The following is a 19,523-nucleotide window of genomic DNA, read 5'->3' on the forward strand; positions in this document are numbered from 1 at the left end:
CCATGGTACGCTTCTCTATTTATAGATCAATCTCGCTGTGAGCTGTGAGTTATACCCCTCAGACGTTTGACGACCAGACTTTGGATATCGCTTTACTTAATGTTTGTTTTAAAAATTGTGTTTTGTAACTGTTTTGTTGTTAAGGAATTGACCATGATAATGCATGACAGCATTGAAAGATTATGAGTAGAATAAAACAACACAGTTTATAAAGTCCCTCAACACTCTTGTTTTTATAAAAGTTGAAATTTATGACAAATCAATATGCCTTGAACATCTATTTAGGTGTTTGTGGCAGTGGGTAAACTGAATCATATGTTAGCCATCTTGAGTGCAAAGTTAGTCATCCTTTTCTTCGTTTATCATCATTTATTAAAGCCAAACCCTCGGCATACGGACAGCCTGCTAATGTTATTGGATGCGGAGGATTTTATAACCCTGTCTGAAAGCATTCAAGTTGGCCAGGCATAATCTTTTTTCTTTTCCTGTGCATTTTTTCCACAAAATGAAAGTGTGACTCAACGTCTCCAATAAACATTTTAGTCATACGAATCAAATGAAGGGCAGCAGGGATTCTGTGAACCCATTTTTTGGTGTATTTGAATGGAAGCATTTCTCACAATGGTCGAACCTCCATCGTGGCCTGTTTTTACTTCAGCTCTTTGCTCGTCGAAACACATTTCGCTCCAGAACTATTGCGTCACCAATGACGGATGCCCCTCGCCTTGATTACTGCTTCCTGTCAGTGTTTTCTTGTCATATTTCCATAAGCTGACAGTAGGCTGTGTATACTAAGAGGTCGATAGGGTCCGTAAAGAGGATGTGTCATCAGGTGAACTTCAAATGCTGTTTTGAAACAAGTTTTTCTCTCCGGCGTATCCATTACGAGGAATCCACCCTGTACATCCCATTCAGACGCGGTGATATGAGACACCCCAGTGAAGTCATGGAGCAAGTATACTACATGCAACCGAGCAATAAAAGGCCTTTCCCTGCGGTTTTGGATCTCAGAAATGTGTTTGTGATGAAAATTCAGAACGGACTGGACGTGATATATACATCTGGAAATGAACATCTGCATATAGAGGCTTTACTTTTAAGTTTGTTACTCTTTTGAGTATGTCTACGACACCCCACTGATGTTGGGATGGGGATTTTTGGCCATCGTGTCAATCATTCAGAGGCCTAGATATAAGACAAGGTTTGACATATTTTTGAAGAGTTCAGGCTGAAATCCCACTAGGCAATTTCCATTTCCTCAAAGAGGAAATCACCTTCTGAGCACCGCACAAAAAGGAAATAAACATGGAAAGTTGGCACGTCAGTCCAAAAACTTTGACTTTGTTGCTCCGGTGTTTTGATGTTAAGTGCATTTGGTGCACTTGCCCTTGAAAAAGTCTTCTACAAAAAAGTAGGGGTGATAGATTTTTATTCTAACTAAAGGCAACTGTCTTTGTGAGTTTCGTCAATTAATCAGACGAGACCCAGAGCCGAGTACGGAGTCACGGAGAGTTAGGCCTCATCGGGGGATGCTATTAGCATGTGTCTTTGCTCTCTCTCCCTCATGCATAGTCCTAAACTGTTATTAACCTTTGGTTATTTTTGAACTTCTGGTCATGCTTCAAGTCACTTTATATGACGCCAGCATGATGGGAGGCAACCGTTGGCCAAGCAAGCTGCTAATAGTTCACACACTTCAGGGGCCGCTGCAGCATCTTCCTGTCCTATAAAATGAACGCCATTCCATATCCATATAATCCGAGCGTTATTTTAAATGCATGTGCGTAAGGAGAAAGAAAGAGCCAGGGAAGTTCAGCTGTTAAATGTCTAAACTAGAGTTAAAAATGAAATCCGCTGCCCAATAGCTACCCTGCCATTATATATGGTAAGCAGCCATGAGTGATTTAATTATACTTCCTGAAGAGCAAGTGTGGAAATATTTTTAGTACAGATTGTTGAGTTGGTAGGCTGAAGACGCTTCCCAGGCTAAAATTCAAAACTGTTGAATGTGAAATCAAAAGCAGCGCACATTGGGCCAATTTTTTTTTCTCAAAAATATCTGTTATAGGCCTTTCACAATGCTTGCGTTGCTTTAACCTATGATGCCTACATATCAATGAGGCTGCACTTTTCTAAGCTCTGGTATCATCTAGCACATTTACACTACCCGCTGAGGCACACACGGATCCATTTCTCCCTTACGCCGAGACACAGTCGCATTCTCCCTCTTGCATTCCTTCCATGCGCCTTCCCCTTCACTGGAACTGCCCACTGCCATTGTGCAGAATGGCAATGCCCCAGTCAAAGTGTCTTTCATCTGGCCAATTTAAACAGACAACCCCAACCAGACATTTGCCTAATGTGTTTTTGTTATGTGGACTCCTGGCTTCACAAATGTCAGCCGGCTGGAAGGAAGCAGTGGCTCTAACCTCTGTAGTTTCAGTGCTCTTCCCCCACTGGGAGTTCTGCTGGGCTGAAACTAATCCCTCCGCCTGAGAGCCGAAGTGTCCTCTCTGCAGGGGAGAGCCCATTCCGGGGGCCAGGGAGCAGCGGTCTGGCCCCGGCACTCTGCTGACCTGGACCCAACTGGGGGAGGCAGCTGTGAAGGCTGGGAATGCCACATTTCTGACCAAAACCAAGACAGTTGGGCCAGCGCTGACAAATGTTCCTATGGACACCAGGCATGCTTGCTTGGAGTTATTAGAAAGGGGCCTGGAAATTTATTACGAAACGTATTGGTATTTTAGAGCGCAGCTGATTTAAATTTAGTGGAGTTCAGCAGCCTTTACCATTCCAGAATTTAAGATCCTAGTTATGGTTTACCAAGGGATACAAGTTTGTTGTGTGTGTGTGTATGTGTGTGTCTATATATATAGGTTTTGCTGCTTAATATTTTAGTGGAAACTGATAATGTTTTTTTCAGGATTCATTGATAAATAGAAATAACATCATTTATTTGAAATTTAAATCTTTGGTCACAATGAAAAAGTCTTTACTGTCACTTTTGATCAATTAAATGTATCTTTCCTCACTAAAAGTATTAATTTCTTAAAAAAAAAAAAAAATGCACATATGAAATTTTTATTTTAATTAATATATATATTTTCAAGTAGTATTTTTACTTATGCTCCGGACCAACAGTTTTGTTAAGGCACATGATGCCACTGTTTTAGTTTCTACACTGATGCATTCTGGGTTTCATTTGACTTGCAACACCTGCAGCTAGTTTAGTTTGTCAACATCAACACTGCCAAAATGGTGGAAATTGGAAACATTTTTTTAAAAACGGTGTCTAGAATGCACTATTGATTGAACAAATAAACATTTAAACTTGCTTCAGTCCTTGCCATTTTTCCTTCCATTTAACAACACCCAATGACCCTAGTACAGCATTTAAATAAACACTCTAGTAGGGAGTATGTCCTGTATATCAGCACAATCCTCTGTGATGTCTCTTTCTGAGTAATAGGTCTCTGTAGTTTGCTTGTTTTGCTGTTTTTTCAGAGCCCTGGAGAGTCATAAACTGCTTTCTTGAGGATCAGAGGGCCCTCATAGAACTTCACCAGGTGTGCTTGAATCCTCATAAAGCGCGGCCTGCAGTGCACTCATGGGCAGAAGTGTCCTTTGTGCCGCTCTTAAACAAACACACTGTCGGCATTGATGTTTTTTCATCTCTAAAAGTACAAACATGAAAGTAGTTTGAAATTCATACTGATGAGTTTACAATAGAATAAATGTAATTAACTGAATATGAAACATCTTTTTGGTTTGTCTTGCCTGTGATTGCAAATTTCGATTTATTCACTGTCCTTTTGAGGTTAACCAGCTGAATTATTCTGAGGAGAAATCTAGTGCATTTCATAGGCATGAATATGAACATACTTCAGTTCCATTAGTTCTTCCAGCAGATGAACGTGATGTTTGTTTATAGAGAAATGGAGCTTCACTGCAGCTTTTATTCACCACTTGAAAGCACTTTGCTTGCTACTAATTTACCTCAGGGGGCTTTAAAATTATCTGTCTCTGCTGTCGAAATCTTTATTGTGGTGACAACTCGTCATCATCATCAAAGATTGCCCCGGAGTCAAATGAAGATGGTTTTGGAATAGTGGGCATGGTGCTCTGTCGAGCAGATTCCATCTGATTGGTTCTCCTCTCTAACAGTGAAATTAAGCACTGCAGGTTGGATCAGCAAATGTAGTTTTGGAGATTGATGGTGCAGTCTGCGGGATCAGGCAGGAGGAGAGAAAAACACCCACTGATGGAGTCGTATAATCCATAAAATGTCTTGTATATTGTGTTTGAATTTAGCTTTGATCATTTTTTTTTCTGAATGCAACTGTATCGGATGGAGTTTTTCAGATTAACAATCAGAATCCTTTTTATTTGTCATACCTAAACCTGGTATGAAACTAATGTTGATACGGTACACTACACTTGTTTGATAAAAAATACAGTACACATAGTGATATTGTTCAATATTATCGCAACTATTTCTATTTTAGTATATTTTTTAAATGTAATTTATTCCTGTGATGGCAAAGCTGATTACTCCAGTCTTCAGTGTCGCGTGATCCTTGAGAAATCAAAGCTCAAGAAACATATTATCAATGTTTAAAACGGTTGTGCTGCTTACTATTTTTGGAGAAACTGTGATATTTTTTTTTTTTTCAGGATTCTTTAATAAATAGAAAATTCAAAAGAACAGCATTTATTTGAAATAGAAATCTTTTGTAACATTATAAAAGTTTAATGTGTCCTTGCTGAATAAAATAATTAATTAATTAATTAATTCCTTTTGAAAAATAATCTTACTGCACAAAGAATATCTTGCAAAAAATATATATTTTTCAGCCCACAAAGTGCTATAGACCTCAGGTACAATAAAGAAAAGACATTATTTTTTTTATTTTTTTCACTTTTTACTGTTTACGTTACTTTTAATTTACATATGAGTAACTACTAGGCACATTGGCTGTTATGAATAATAATATATAAAACAATGTGCTATTTGGCTTTATACACTCTTGCTAAATATGTCATGAAATTGTCTGTGATCTGTAAATAACTCTTAGCATTTCTCACCTTTGAATTATCTGAAGTATTATAGTAAAATGTTCATTTTGAAGTGTTGATTTATACCATAGGTGTCATTAGTCAAGTCTGCGTGAGTTTAGCACATGAAAATTGCGCTTCAGTTTTCACCTGGTTGTCTTTTTTTTACATTGTCAGTCATTCAAGACAAGTTATTGTTGCTCAGTTATTCAAAGCAGAAAATATACTCACTATGACAAAAGTCCTTCAAAGAATGAAGAAAATATCCAATATCAGCTGCTCGTTAAAATCACCACAGATCCAACTCTCCCATCCTCTACCTATCAGGGACGTGAATTTAAAGGCCTAGATTTTTTCCCCCTTCACGTTAGAAGTATGGGTAAATATTGTGTAAAATGTATAAAAAGTAGTTTTCATTAGACAAAGACTGAAGTTCAGGTTTCGTATCTTGGGGGAAGCTTTAGAGTTTTGTGCTCTGGGAGACAGGCAGAAAAAGCAACTCGATCCCCTCAAAGTGTGACATTGTGTAAACACTTTGGTAGCAGATTGCAAACAACCGGTGACGTTGTGATTTTAGTTTGTTGTCTAATAGCATTAGCATTATTAGCATCACAATCACTGTGCATTTTCTCATTTTCTCTGAGCAGGTATTGCTCATAGTTTAAAGAAGTATAATTGTGCTATACAATACCTATAATGACATTCCATCAGGGCATTCATTTATTGTTTTTCAGCTGAATTACTTCAGTGAGTAATGAGTAGCTCAACTTCAGCCAGTTGCTTTTAGTGGCTCAGCTGTGGGCAAAGCATGAATCATAGCATAATTATGCATTTGTGACATAATTTCTTGATAACCCCCAGTGCAACGCAGGACACTGTAGATCCCCCCATGTGTCTACATTTCAAGCAGGCATCTCTGCAGCCTCCCAGCAAGACTGCAGGGTCCCATCAAGATAATCCTTAATAAAGAACGGCTTCACTTTTAATCTTACCCACTTCTCATATTTCTAGCCTGATATAGTTTTTGGCAAGTAATGTTTTAGCACTGATGTCAGTCTAGGACTATCAATGCATCTTTGTTAAGTCCATCACGGGCACATAATAGGAACATTGCAAGCTTGATTGTCTAATTCTAAAGAGCGTTTTGCTAAGCGTTTAAGTCTAGGGGAAAAATAAGGCTGTTAAAACCTTTAGGCTCTCAGATTTAGGAACAGCATTTATATATATATTTTTTTTTAAATGTACTTTTTAAAATAATTCTATATATATATATATATATATATATATATATATATAAACAAACTATCAACTTATTTCATATGAATTCAGTTTTGCTATTCATGTTAATGAGTCTTTCAGAATTTTAATTTCAGTCTTATTGAATATTATAAGCAATCTTTCACCTGATTTTGAACTATTTATAGTTATATGGTACAGTAATGTGAAACATACCTTTCTGTTGACGATGATGCCTTTGCTTAGGGGAAAATGAAAGTGTTTTCTTGGGAGACATAAACTACTTGGGATAATTATGCTGTGCAATTTTAAAATAACTGCAAAATTACATTGAAAGTTAATTTTACGTGCGAGAGAGGGGGTTATAACTCGATTGGCGTATAAACCCCTCAGCTACGGTGAATAGTTACTTGAGATCCCCTCTGCATTTATTAGTCTATTGAGTTATCAAGAGCCTCTTCAAAATGCAATATATTTAATTTTCTCAGGCTGTAATGTGAAACGCCGGCTTTTACCTGTAGGCACATCTGTAGCGTAAACGCCTGTGCATTTGCATGACAACTGCTTTAGTAGTGCGCCACATCTAGATGAGGAAAAGTCGAGCTCGGGTCTATTTATACTGAAGAGGACGGCAGAGGTTTGTCCTGCTGTCCCATATATGGCTGCCAAGTCCATTTCATTTCATCACATCACACATCATAAAGTTGTGTAAATGAGTTTGTGAGCGTTGATTTGTCTTTTTGACCACTTTTTAGCTTATTTTTAGGGCCATTCACACCAAGAACGATAACTATTATGATAACAATATTAGCATGGATGACAACGTTATCTTTATTATAAGCACGCTGCTGTTATGGATGGATGGATTCTGATTGACTGTCAATGGTTTAATGGTTCATCAGCTGGAAACAAATCTTTCTGAAAGTGATTCCAACGATATCGTTTCTCTGTGTCGTTATCGTTTTTGTTGTGGTGTGGACTAGATATATTTTTAATATAGGCCTGTATGTCTATAAAATAAGGCACATGCTGCTTTTGTTCATTATATCATTTGTTTAGACGCTTATTAAACTATCATTTATAAATATTAGCGTATCTGACAATATGATCTCCACATGTGTGTATCTGTAATTCTATAGATAAATTAAACATTTGAAATTTTTACTTTACTTTTTTTTTTAGTTTTTTTTTTATGTAGGCTAGTACATACGGTACTTCTTTTTTCTTTTCTTTTTTTTTCTTTTTTTTTTAAATTGAGATCTACTTTACATTTGTAGTTTGCAGGTATGTGTATTATTTATATAAATATATACTATAACTTTTCATAATCGAGGTCTATTAACTTGAGATTTGAGACATTTTTGAATGTCTTATATATATGTATGTATTTCTTTATGTAATAGATTGCGTTTGGTAGTATTCCGTTGTGAGGGATGAAGGTACATTTTGGAAACAAATGAAGTAATAAGCTGGAGCAGACAGACGGCAGTCATTACCTTGCAAACAGCAGTGAGAGGTCTACTTGTTGATGGAAGGCTTCCACTATAACGCTGATCGGACGAGCCGGTTTGCTCCAATAAAATCAGCTCCATCATTTACAAACTATATTTACCTAATGCATACCTACTAGGATCCTTTTGTCAGGGACAAACCACAAAAGAATCAACCACAAAAAAAGAACCGGTTTGTGGAAAGAAGAAAATAAAAATAAACAGGAGAGAAAATGAAAAAAGCTGTGCCCCTGGGCTGTGTGTGTGCAGAGCCACGGGATCCAGCAGACTAGCAGAGATGCATGCAGGATCTGCCGTTTCATTGTCTTAGGATCACTGATACAATCTAGAGGAAGGCTATATTGCTTAAAGCTGTGAGTGAATGACATATGGAGGACTGGTGTGAAGAAAACTCCCCAGTGCCTCCTCCAAACTAAAGTCTTCCTGTGAGAGAGAGAGCAGCGAGCAACTTTCTGCGCTTTCAAACTGCATGCTCCCTCCCTCCCTCCCTCTCTTTCTCTCCCTCTCGCTCTCTCAACCGGCTCTCTCTCTCTCTTTTTTTTTTCTCTTCCTCAGACACTAGCTAGTCACTGCCTGCAGCAGTAATCGGACAACTCTCGTTCTTGCTCGGAGTCTGTCTCTTGAGATCTAGCACGGGGCTCCATGACTTTTCACCCTTAAAATGAAAAAGAAAAAAGTTGTCTTTTATCGCTAATCTGCGCATTTAAAGTCAACTCAGAGAGAAGTTTCTTTTTTTTTCTTTTTTTTTTAGTTCTTTATTTGCTGTGGAACAGACAGACACTCAACGGAAGATTGCAAAAAAAGGAGGAATAAAAGAAAAAGTGCAAGGATTCTACCATAATTGTAGTGAGTACTATTTTGATTATCTTTTAACGGTCTTTGCTTCCACATATGTTATTTTACGTGTCCCGTGCTAAACTTTTTTATGTCAGTTTTAAACATGGATAAATGCAGCTGCGTGTCTTAACTTTACATAATCGAGGTCTAGATTAAATTGAGACATCTTTCGGAAATCACACCTTTTGATATTTTTATGAACGTCAGTTAAGGAGTTTTTTGAATGACAAAATTAAAATCATTTGAAACCACTGACAAATTATTCTATTAAAGTTATTAGCGATTTATCTGTTACCAAATATATTTTTTTAAACTTTGCCTAATTTACTGTTAAAACCTCAATAGTGTTAACTTTGTTAAATTTCATAAAAGACTAAAATAGCAATTTGCAAAATGCCTAAAAGTGAAAATTGCTGTAGTATACTTTGACTTGACATTTTCCAAAACATATTTATAAAAGTTCCTAAAAAGCTGATTGCTAATATTTCATTTTTTTAAAAAAAAAAAGCTATATTTTGTATAGTATGTTGAGTTCACATTCCTACAAATTTCTATTTTATTAAAAATGTTCTGATAAATACACAGTCTTTTTTAACATATAACTCCCTGTAAAATTCAGCAACAGCGTTTAAGTTTAAAGTCTTTAATACTGCACTAAAAGCATCATGTTGCTGTTTGCCGCTCAAATTTAAATCCCCAGTGACTCTGTCTCTCTCTTACGCACCTGATTCACACCTTCACCCTTTTCGAATTCACCTTTTTTGCATCTCCTGAGCCCTCAGGTGACAACTACCTTTTTTTTGGTACTTTAAAACAGGTGTACGAGGCACTGAAATAAGAGATTGCATTGTAAATAATGACCCCGTTTTAGGTCTAAGATAATAAAGTTTTCCATAATTTTCCATCCAGTAAGTAAAACCCAAGATTCTATTCAGCTGGCAGAATAAAACAAAACCAGTTCAGTTTTAGCAGTTGACATCCAATGCCATCTGCTGCAGAGAGGAATGTTTTAGGGAAGACAGACAGGCAGATTGCTGTCTTGTAAGACATCGGCAGACGGCCACCACAACCAAGACACCCGTACATTTTTGGAAGGGTTGTTTTCTATCCGGGGATGCAGTTTCTTTGAGAATCCAGCATTTTGTGTTGTACGGTTAAATGCGTGATTATGCAGGACTTAAATATTTCTCAAAACAGATATCTTGTTTCACTTTTTGTCCAGTAAATAAACACCAAAAAAAAAAAAAAAAGGCATTTAATTATGCTTTTATGTTATAATAATTGAAAAGTCATTCTACGGCAGCTGTTTCTCCGACTCGCATTGTTTTTTTTCCGGAGTGTGTGAGCACTGTGTTGCCTCCAGCCGCCCTCTCTGTGTTCCTTTCGCACAATAACCCTGCTTATCTAATTAGCTCATAATGTGCTGCTTGATTTGGACTGTTTACACACTGTATTTGTTTTAATAAGGCATAAGTTTGACAGCATTAAGCTCTCTCCGATAAGCCCTCATGCGTTCAGCCTCGCGACGTGCCGTTGTTTGCCGAAGGCCCAATGCGCTCCGTGTGTGTGCGGCCGAGCTGGAAACGGTGTGCGGTGAAAGACACAGGGTTAATTGAAACTGCTGCGCTCCACTGTTTATGAGATAGAGACAGCGGAAATGGTTTGTGGCGATTAGCTGTTTACTAAATACAGTAGAATGTTATTTTGTTAACATGCCACTGTTGGTCTCAGGAAAACGTCGCTCGGGGAGCAGGAAATAAGGGCTGAGAAGCTCAATTGATCACGGCTCTTCTACATTCACAATTCCTTTGTGTTTGTTTACATGTAATCAAGGAGTTCGTTTACTTAAGCAGGAGAGCAGAGGATGAGCTAAACCTGAGTGTCTTTTTTTTTTTTTTTTTTTTGCTTTTAGGATGTTTGTGTAGATTCAGGTTTTAGTGTAGTGAATAAAAGAAAATGGGCGGAAAATAAATAAATACTGTAACATGAAAACACCCAAGAATAAAAATCAGTTTTTATTCTAGTTTTTTTCTCTTTTTCTTTTTAAGATTAAATTAATTTGTAGAGCAGACTTTTTACAATGCAAAATTAAAAGCCGAGAAAACAATAAAATAAAGGATGCATTAAAATGTAATGGTTTTCAGTAACAATTTACGTGTTCGCAGTGTGATCGCTTTTTTTTTCTGTTACTGCGGTGGGGAGAATTCGATCAGATGTGTACCTTAAATCTTCTCTGATGGACTCTCAAAGCGGACGGACTTCTGGAAATAATTTAGGGGTTGAAGAGCTCAGAATTAACAGATTTAATGTAGCTGCGCTGTCCATCGCTTGAGCTTCATGTCAGACTGAACAAAATGGAAGGGACAAATTGCACATCAACAAACCACAGCATGTGTTCGGAATTTACATTTTAATTGCACAAAATTCTGAAAGTTGAAATGGTCTGTTTAAATTAAAAATTAAAAGTGCGTGTCCAAGTCTGCATTTGCGCATAAATGTGTAATTTGATAATTAATATTATGGGCCTCATGTATCAATACATATTGATTATCCTGAGTGAATAGTTTTCATGTCACACTTTATTAATGCATTATTAGTATTTCAGTACATTCACAAATTTAAATCCATAATTCAGTTACAGAGGGAAAAAAAAAAACTTGAAAGCATGTCTGCAATAAAATGAAGCCTGATATTATAGACACATTTCTCATTCTGTCCTTTATATATATATATATATATATATATATATATATATATATATGGTAATCAGTGTTTTGTTGGTGGTGCACATTTCTTTGCTCTATGCTCACAGAGTCCAGTGAAGTGTAGCATTTTGTAAACTGTGTCTAATTCTAGTCACATCTGTGTTCAATTGTTGTCTACATCGACATTCTTTGCATGTGGATTTATTTTTCCTGGGCCACCATGTGGATTCAGCTGACCAGCTTAAGTTGGGATTAGTTGTTTTAAAGTTATTTTGATTAAAGCGTTGTTTTTTTCAAAACTAGAAACTTACAACACATGTTTTGCATAATCTATGAAATTCAAAAAGGAACATGCATGTCTTGCCTTATAAAATTACAATCTTGTAAACCGTGGCTGGAAAGCAAGCAGGATAAACCGTTTCATTATATATTTTTGAATTTGAAAAATATGATTGGCTTATTCCTTAAATCGTACACCTCATATATTTGACAAAAAGATAAATGCAATAATAAATGCTACCAAATATGTTATTACATCAGAGCTTAAGTATTCAGGTGAATCTCATCCGTGCCAGAGCGGCTCAGACAGCCCGCGTGCTCTATAATGATCAATGTTAAAAGCCCGGCGGTGTTTGCCGATGGAAACGCAGCGCTTGAAATAAGCAAAGCGAGACAAAAAGCCGTGCAAACAGTCGTGAGTGAAGCGAGTTTGGCTTTTTTGATGACACTTCCAACGCAGCTCTTTGTTCCTGAGAGCTTCAAAGACAGCTCCGTTCAGGTTGAATTCAAGCACACATCAAAGATGCTGAATGCACTTTTTTCTTTTTTTCTTTTTTTTTGTTTAAGCAATAAATATTTAGCAGTACAGGACAAGGGCTTGTTTTTGCTTTTAAAAACCCACCAGCCCCTCCCTGTTCACCTGGTGAAAATCACCTGCTGGATGAGGGGCTCTGCCGTGAGACCGGTATGCGTAATGCTTCGTAAGCTCAGGGCGCTGAACGCAGGCCGTGGCAAGGTCTTTATTTCTCCCTCCTTCATCTCCCTTTTTCTTGCAATGAAACAACTTGTGCTGAACTTTGTATAGAAAGCCAAAGTAATGTTCCCAAGCTTCGGATGATGTAAGGAACGACTTTAGGGCACGAAAGTGTGTTAATGTGACTAGACGGGGTCAAGAGAAAGAAGACCGAAAGAGAAATTTGAAAAACTTGACCATTATTCATCACGACTCGGCCATTGTGAGAAGAGGGGGGCGAAAAAAACACCAAGACCAAACAGCTCGGGTTACTACATCATGAAAACAGCCCAGCATTAAAAATTCATGCAGGGATTTTTCAGACATTTTTGGTGGAAAGGCCGGATCACTGTGACCTAGATCCAACAATTCGGCTCCGGTCTGATATTGGGAAATAGCGCCGCAGGTATCAGTGCAGAAGTGGACGGCAAAACGTAATTGTCGACTAAAAAAATAAGAGTGATAGTGGCATTTGAAGTGTCAAATGAAACATACGTGGCCCCATACGTCCCGCTCCAACTGATTGTACAAGATTCAAGTTTATTTATACACTGTAAAAAAATATGATCAGTAAGTTATGACAACATATGTTTATACATTGCTTTAACTCATCAAAAGTAAGTTAAGCAATTTTCAACTTTTTTTTATAAGTTATACAAGTCTCAACTCATTTTTTTAAGTCAATTTAATGTAATTTAAGTTGAAATGACTTAAACATCCAAGTTGATTGTACTTAAAAAATTTAAGGCAGCAACTAAATATTCTGTTATCTGCCAGAGATGAGTGTCAAAGTAATGCCCATATAGCAGAGATATACAGCTAAAATGTAATACGTGTAATGTTAATAGTTAATGTAATTTATTCAGGTAAGCAGACACAACAAACATGTTAGGCAGCAATTACAACTTGTGCTCATAATGATTACTATATCAGAATAATATTACAATATAAAGATAATATCTGATAGTTTTGTATGTCAATCCAAAGTTGTTATGTAGCTTGCAATGCACTCAAAATGTTTTAATTCAACTTATTGTACAAGATGCACTCAATACACTCCACTCTGATTTATTGTACAGGATGGTATCTATAGTGGTCCGGTGTTCCCTAAACCCTAAAAAAGTCATTAGGAACTGTCAGTGTGCCTGGAGAGGGAGTGTAGATAAATTTCAGATAGTGTCAATTGCAGATGAAAGATGCTAGGGGTGTCATGCTTGACTAGCTTCTGTTCAACAAAGTCCCATCTCTCACAGCCCATCCCCCCCCCCCCCCCCATACACTTCCAGAGGCAACAGCGGCAGCGACCTCAAGCAGGCGCCCCCAGTTCGCTCACCCAAACCCCCCCCCCAAACACCCGCCCCTCCCTTTCCTGCTTACCTTGGCTAAGCCGCTTTGCATGTTGATTGGGGGAGGACTAATCCAGTTTGCAGCTGTCGTAGACCAATGATGAATCACCTTTCCGTCATTCGGCCGGGAGGAGGGAAGACCTGGAAGGAGGAAACAACGGTGGAGGGGTTGTGCCTACAGACAATGTGCCTCTCTGTTCCACCGACTCCTCTCTTCCCATTCTGCGTGAGAATAACAAAAATGTTTTCTCAGACAACGTCTATTGTGTCACGGATGGCTCTTTACAGAGACACTGAGCTGAAATAACAAGGAGCGATATTGTTTTTAGGGTCCTGGCAGGTGGAAGGAAAGACAGAAAGAAAGACAGAAAGAAAGAAAGAAAAAGAGAGAGGGAGGGTGAAAAACACTGTTTGACAGATGGTTGAGGTCCGTCCAGTTTCAGGTAAGAGGGAGTTGATTTGCTGCCAGCAGCATCACTGAAAAGCAACCACTTGTTTAGCAAAGTGCACCGGTTTTCAGCGTTGAAACGCTCAGAACTTCTGGAGAAAGTGTCTGGAAGTTTTTGCAAACTGCTGGAAGTGTGAAAGAAACAGGACAGAGGGACTTAGGAGTGTCAGAAAAGGAAAACATTTGACAAATACGGTTTGTGTCAGAAACTGACGTTATTTTTAAAAGCAAGTCAAGTTTTAACATCTCCATGGCATGGATTATTTTCCCCTTGTTTTAACTGCGACCAGCTGTAACGGATATTTTATAGCCGATCAAGAAAAAGAGGTATGATAATCTACGCTGATAAAACGTTTCTTGTTTCCTCCTCTTTGTTATTCATAAAAATCCAAATGTTTGTTGATAGCAGGGACACGACCATTCCTAATTGATTCTGGCAGAGCGGCACGCAAGGCATAATGTTTTTGGCGCAATTAGCGCAATAATGCTTTTCTGAAGACTGATGTGTGTTTTAGTTTTGCGGCCACGCTCACATCACACACAAACACCCGTAACATACATCCGACCGCAGACGCACACTGGCCTGACCTTCCATTTGCTATGCATAATAAAATCCCGCGAGTGCGCGATGGAGCCAGTAGAATAATGTTTTCAGTGGCGTGGCCCTCGGTACATAAACAAAGAAACAATTAAGACGCTCGCCAGAGCAAACAGCATGCTTTAGTGAACTCTTCAGTCGCTCTCGTTGAGGTTTGAGGCCTCGCAATCACACTTCTCTCTCACACGGCTCCGGCTCTTGCTGCTTCAGATCAGAGATCGCTGGGGGAAATGAACGTATGAAAATTGCAGCGTGCGCTAAGGGGCCAATGGTGGTTAACTTTTAATGCCTAAAATGAGAAAGCCAATCAATCATCAGATGTCTCATTAATTGTTAAATTTGTGTCAAATGTCATTTGATGTGCCTCAGGGGAAGGTCCTTGTTAAGCGTATTTCTCTGGAGAGCTGCTGGAATGTTCTTGTTTAATGTAGTTTTTTAAATGATAATAATAATTATTCGAATTATTATTATTATTATCATTCTTTTTTGCTGTCATCCTGTAATTGTATGTTGTTCATAATGTATAGCTAAAATGGGGAAAAAAATATTCTACCGGTACTTAAAAATAATTGAAATAATGTGGTTAGACATATTTGTATGCATTAGCCTTTATGTTTTAATTTTAAAAGTGTATTATTTAATTGTTTTTTTTAGTAAATGCATACATTAATATTTATTTTAGTGAGCACTCATATTTCAGATCTCCTGTTGATTAGTTTGAGTGTGTGTGTGGGTGTGTGTCATTCAATAGCATGTGACTGTCTGTGTGTTTCTTCCTCTCAGGTCTATGGAAATGCAGGATCTAGCTAGTCCACACAGCCGAGTAAGTGGAAGCAGTGAGTCCCCGAACGGTCCCAACATCGACAACTCGCATATAAATAACAATTCCATGACACCAAATGGCACTGAAGGTACGTCTTCTCAGTCTCCCGTTGGTCTTATACCTTCATTACTGTGCTATAGCACATTCCTAGGTCCCTTTGTATAGCATTTATGCTCTTGTGAAAAGTTAGATCTGTGTTAAACATCTAATATTTTTTTGCTCTGATGGATATGCAATATGTTTGCCATGTCTTTCCATTTATAGGCTATACTCCAATTTAGCTATTGTAATCTGGTCAAACATTAACATTCTTAATAATTAATATATGTGAATCTGTTTCCCGGACCTCAACTTTATTGCTGTAATATTTTTATTCTAAATTTTTAAACTTTATGCAACAGTGCACTTTTAGGTGCACTATATAAACTGTAGATCTTTCTGTGTTTTCACAGATCATGTTACAGCCCATAAGAATTGTATTCAGCTCTGAAGTAGTTTACATAATGTAATCTTGACTGTGGTTTTTCTCCATTTCTGTAGTGATAAGCCCCAACCTGTGACAGTGCAGATTGTCATGTGTCCTGTCCCATTCTTTCTCTCTATAGGTGATAACATCACTATGCTTACCACAGCTGACTGGTTGTTAAGTTCTAGTTCACAGTCCGCTGCAGGTTTGTGCAGTTCCGGCGAAACAATGAAAGGACAATACTTGGCGTCATATGTGAAACAACACACGCTTTTATAGTCATTTCAGTCTGCGGCAATCCTAACATTTCAAATCTGATTACATTCACGAATTTGAAAAGCTCACATCTCTTCAACTATTGTGCCTTTCATTTGGACTCTTGTTTGGCATTCTGTGTTGTGTTATGGTGAATCTGTTGAAAGCATGGTTTGAGACTTTTTGGCTTTGATTCCATTCTGTCAATGAATGGTAAAGCTGTGGGCACGCGTAATGAGCGTTTAGCTTTTTTATTTGATGTTCTGCAGGACGGTTTTATGGTTATGTGTGGTATGTGATAAGACTTGACTGCACTAGTTTCTGCATGTGCCGTGCCACTATTTTCCCGTATCCCTTCGAGAAGGAGGGGTGGGGGGAGCGTTGGTACGTATTCAAACCGCTCCCCATCGACATGTGTTCCTTTGAGGGAGAGCATAGCTGCAACATGTTCGACATGACAAGCTGATGGCTACCTCAGACATGAGGGATTTCAGTGGGCATGACTCTGTACCCACATAGAGAATTTTGTTTTCATAAATGTAAACCTGCACCCCACCCCCTCCTGAGACAGAGATGGATTCATTTCAAAGATCCGGGCCTGTCTAAACGCTGTGAAATCGTCTCCCGGTTGCCCTCATTGTATTTCGAGCGGTTGGGTCAAACACTTTTTTTATACACCATGCATTGCCTTGACATATCAATTATGCTGCACGTCCATGCATTCCACAGTTTATTCCTGCCATTAAATTCCACCTTTTTTTGCCTGTTTTCCCTTGATGCTACATAAAACCCTTCCGGTAAGAAATCAAGTGACTAACCCTTTAGAATAGATCAGTTGGCATTAAATAAAAGGTCAATTTTCAATGTATAAAAAGTAATACTCTTAATAATAATCAGAAAAAACAACAAACATATGTATACTGTCAATCAAAAGTTTGGGGTTGGGAAGATATTGGTGTTTGTAAGTCTCCAATGCTCACCTAGACTGCTTTGTTTTTAATAAAAAATGCAGTAAAAACTGTAATATTGTGGAATATTATTAATTTTTAAATATTCAGCAGCCATTAGTCGAGTCTTCAGTGTCACATAATATGCTGATTTGCTGCACAAGAAACATTTTTTATGTTATTATTTTATTATTATGTTGAAGACAGTTGTGCGGCTTAGTCATTTTTTGGGAACTTTGATAAATGCATTAATTGGAAATAAAAATATTTTGTTTGAATTTCTTTCCAAAAAAAAGAAAGAAAAGAAAACGTATTGACCCCAAACTTTTGAACATTGTTTCATGTCATTCTGTCAGAAGTAGATTGGAGAGGTTTATGCATTTAAATAAGACTGGTTATTATGGCTGCTGTCCTTAAATCAACACCAGAGCTGTGTGTATTGGAAGGGAATTGTCCTTGTCTTATTTGTAGAAGAGATTAGCTTTAATTGTTGGCCTCTCCTCTGAGTTAGCCAGGACAGAACTGTCGAAACCTGAAAGCTCTGTTATCATCTCAATAGAAACCCCAGTTCATTACACCCTTACAAAACCCAACCTCCTAATGATCCTTTCACATTGTAAGCCAAAGAAACCATGTGGATGAGCACATTTACAGAAGTTTGTTTTTCTGCTATGCTTTAAATTTGCAAATTACCTTGAGATTAAGTATGTTGATTTTACAAGCAGAGAGGCATTTGCCTGTAGTGTGACTGACAACAGACGTTGGTTGTGCTGTGCCACAAATGCTCTGCTTTCCTTCTATTTGCAGTTAAAACAGAGCCAATGAGCAGCAGCGAAATCGCCACCTCTGTAGCAGACGGCTCTCTAGACAGCTTCTCAGGATCAGGTACGACACGCACACACTCAAAGCTGTAGAGCTGACTGGTGGGAGATGATCCCAGAGATGGGTTACTGATAAGCAGAGGCCCAGGAAGTGTCCCTGTGGCTTGGGCTCTAGTAGCATGAGGCTCTGTCTCAGTTCCCATGCCAACAGGCGTTGAGTTATGACCCTCCCAGCCCCCTTCTCGGCCCTAATCGAGTGACACCCCGTCCCCGTGGCCCTCACACTTTTAGATGCATGCTTCAAAACTAAGTCTCCTAAATTGTGAAATGGCTTTCTAAACCGCAGAACTTTGGACCAGATTTAATTTCGATAACTGTAAGACGTGAAGTGTAAATTGATTGATATTAAGTGCCTGTTTTTACTCTATTTCTTAGAAACTTAACTGAACATTTTGGAGCTAAAATAAACAGCTCGCTTGCACCGTGTCAAAAACGTTATACTCTCAATGGTCTATTTTCAAACTTGCGCATACAAATTTAGATAGATCTACTCCATGTTATAGACTCCTCACATTACTTACTAAGCAAATGCAAAAACTCTTCATGGAGTATTACATTCCTGATAATTTGTCTTATTTCCCTACCTATTTGACTAAGTACCTGATACCTTTATGTTAGACTCATATAAATCATGGCTCGGACTTCTATCTCTGAGAATATGAATGAAATGAAGTCATTTGAGACTGTTTCATACTCAGGGGATGCAGTTGTGCAGAGGTTTGGTGTTTGCCCAGACCAGGTGCTGAAGTGTGGGGGAAAAGGCCCCGTTTTCAGGGCACTGAGAATAGAGTTACATTGAGCAAGAGCTACTTAACTAGCCCTTACTTTAGATGTCACAGACAATTATTCACAAAAGGCAAGATCGCCACAATATTCGGAATACCTTCACCCCAAAGAAAGACATCCAAACCCTACAAATGGGAATGCACAAAGGACCTAGGCTTATATCTATCAATCTATAAATTGCAATAGCCAGCCTAATAATATTATTAGTAGTTATTATACAAAAAAAAAATTGAATACTTACAGTTAAATGTTTCTTTATATTTGTATTATTATTATTGCTGTTGTTGTTGTTGTTAAACATTAATGAATAATAATAATAATAATAATTATATTTTATAATTGTATTATATAATGTATTACAGTAATAATAATAAATTATTTAGTTATGATTTGAAATCCTATGTTTTATATAAAGGTTTTTTCATGTTATATTGTTTGCCGTGAAAGGTACCTTTTAAGGGCACTACAATTTGAGCGCAAGTTCCCAGACTTAAGCCATGCATTCACTGGCACATCAAAAGATCTCATGTTGCTCTGTGGTGTTTGTGTGAGTTAACTGAATGGCCCTCCACACCGTCATTAAGGGCTGGGAACCACAGGGCCGGTATGTGTCTAAT

General features: G+C 37.9%; 1 protein-coding gene across 8 annotated transcripts in view; it reads left to right on the forward strand.

Annotated features, from left to right (window-relative positions):
* The window catches only part of eya1 (EYA transcriptional coactivator and phosphatase 1), a 72,968-nt gene that overhangs the window by 18,946 nt on the left and 34,499 nt on the right, over positions 1–19,523 (forward strand). For 2 of the 8 annotated variants that reach the window (XM_084102132.1, XM_084102128.1), the window contains exons 1-4: positions 8,356–8,648; positions 15,532–15,659; positions 16,177–16,242; positions 18,047–18,124. In XM_084102132.1, coding sequence (XP_083958258.1) covers positions 15,536–15,659; positions 16,177–16,242; positions 18,047–18,124 — 268 coding nt within the window. In that variant the 5' untranslated portion in view covers positions 8,356–8,648; positions 15,532–15,535. Of the gene's footprint in view, positions 1–8,355; positions 8,649–15,531; positions 15,660–16,176; positions 16,243–18,046; positions 18,125–19,523 lie in introns of those variants that run through there. The other 6 variants (XM_084102127.1, XM_084102129.1, XM_084102125.1 and 3 more) reach the window with 5 other exon arrangements.

This window comes from Abramis brama (assembly GCF_963993115.1).
Source record: "Abramis brama genome assembly, chromosome: 24".
In the NCBI taxonomy this organism is placed as follows: Eukaryota; Metazoa; Chordata; class Actinopteri; order Cypriniformes; family Leuciscidae; genus Abramis; species Abramis brama.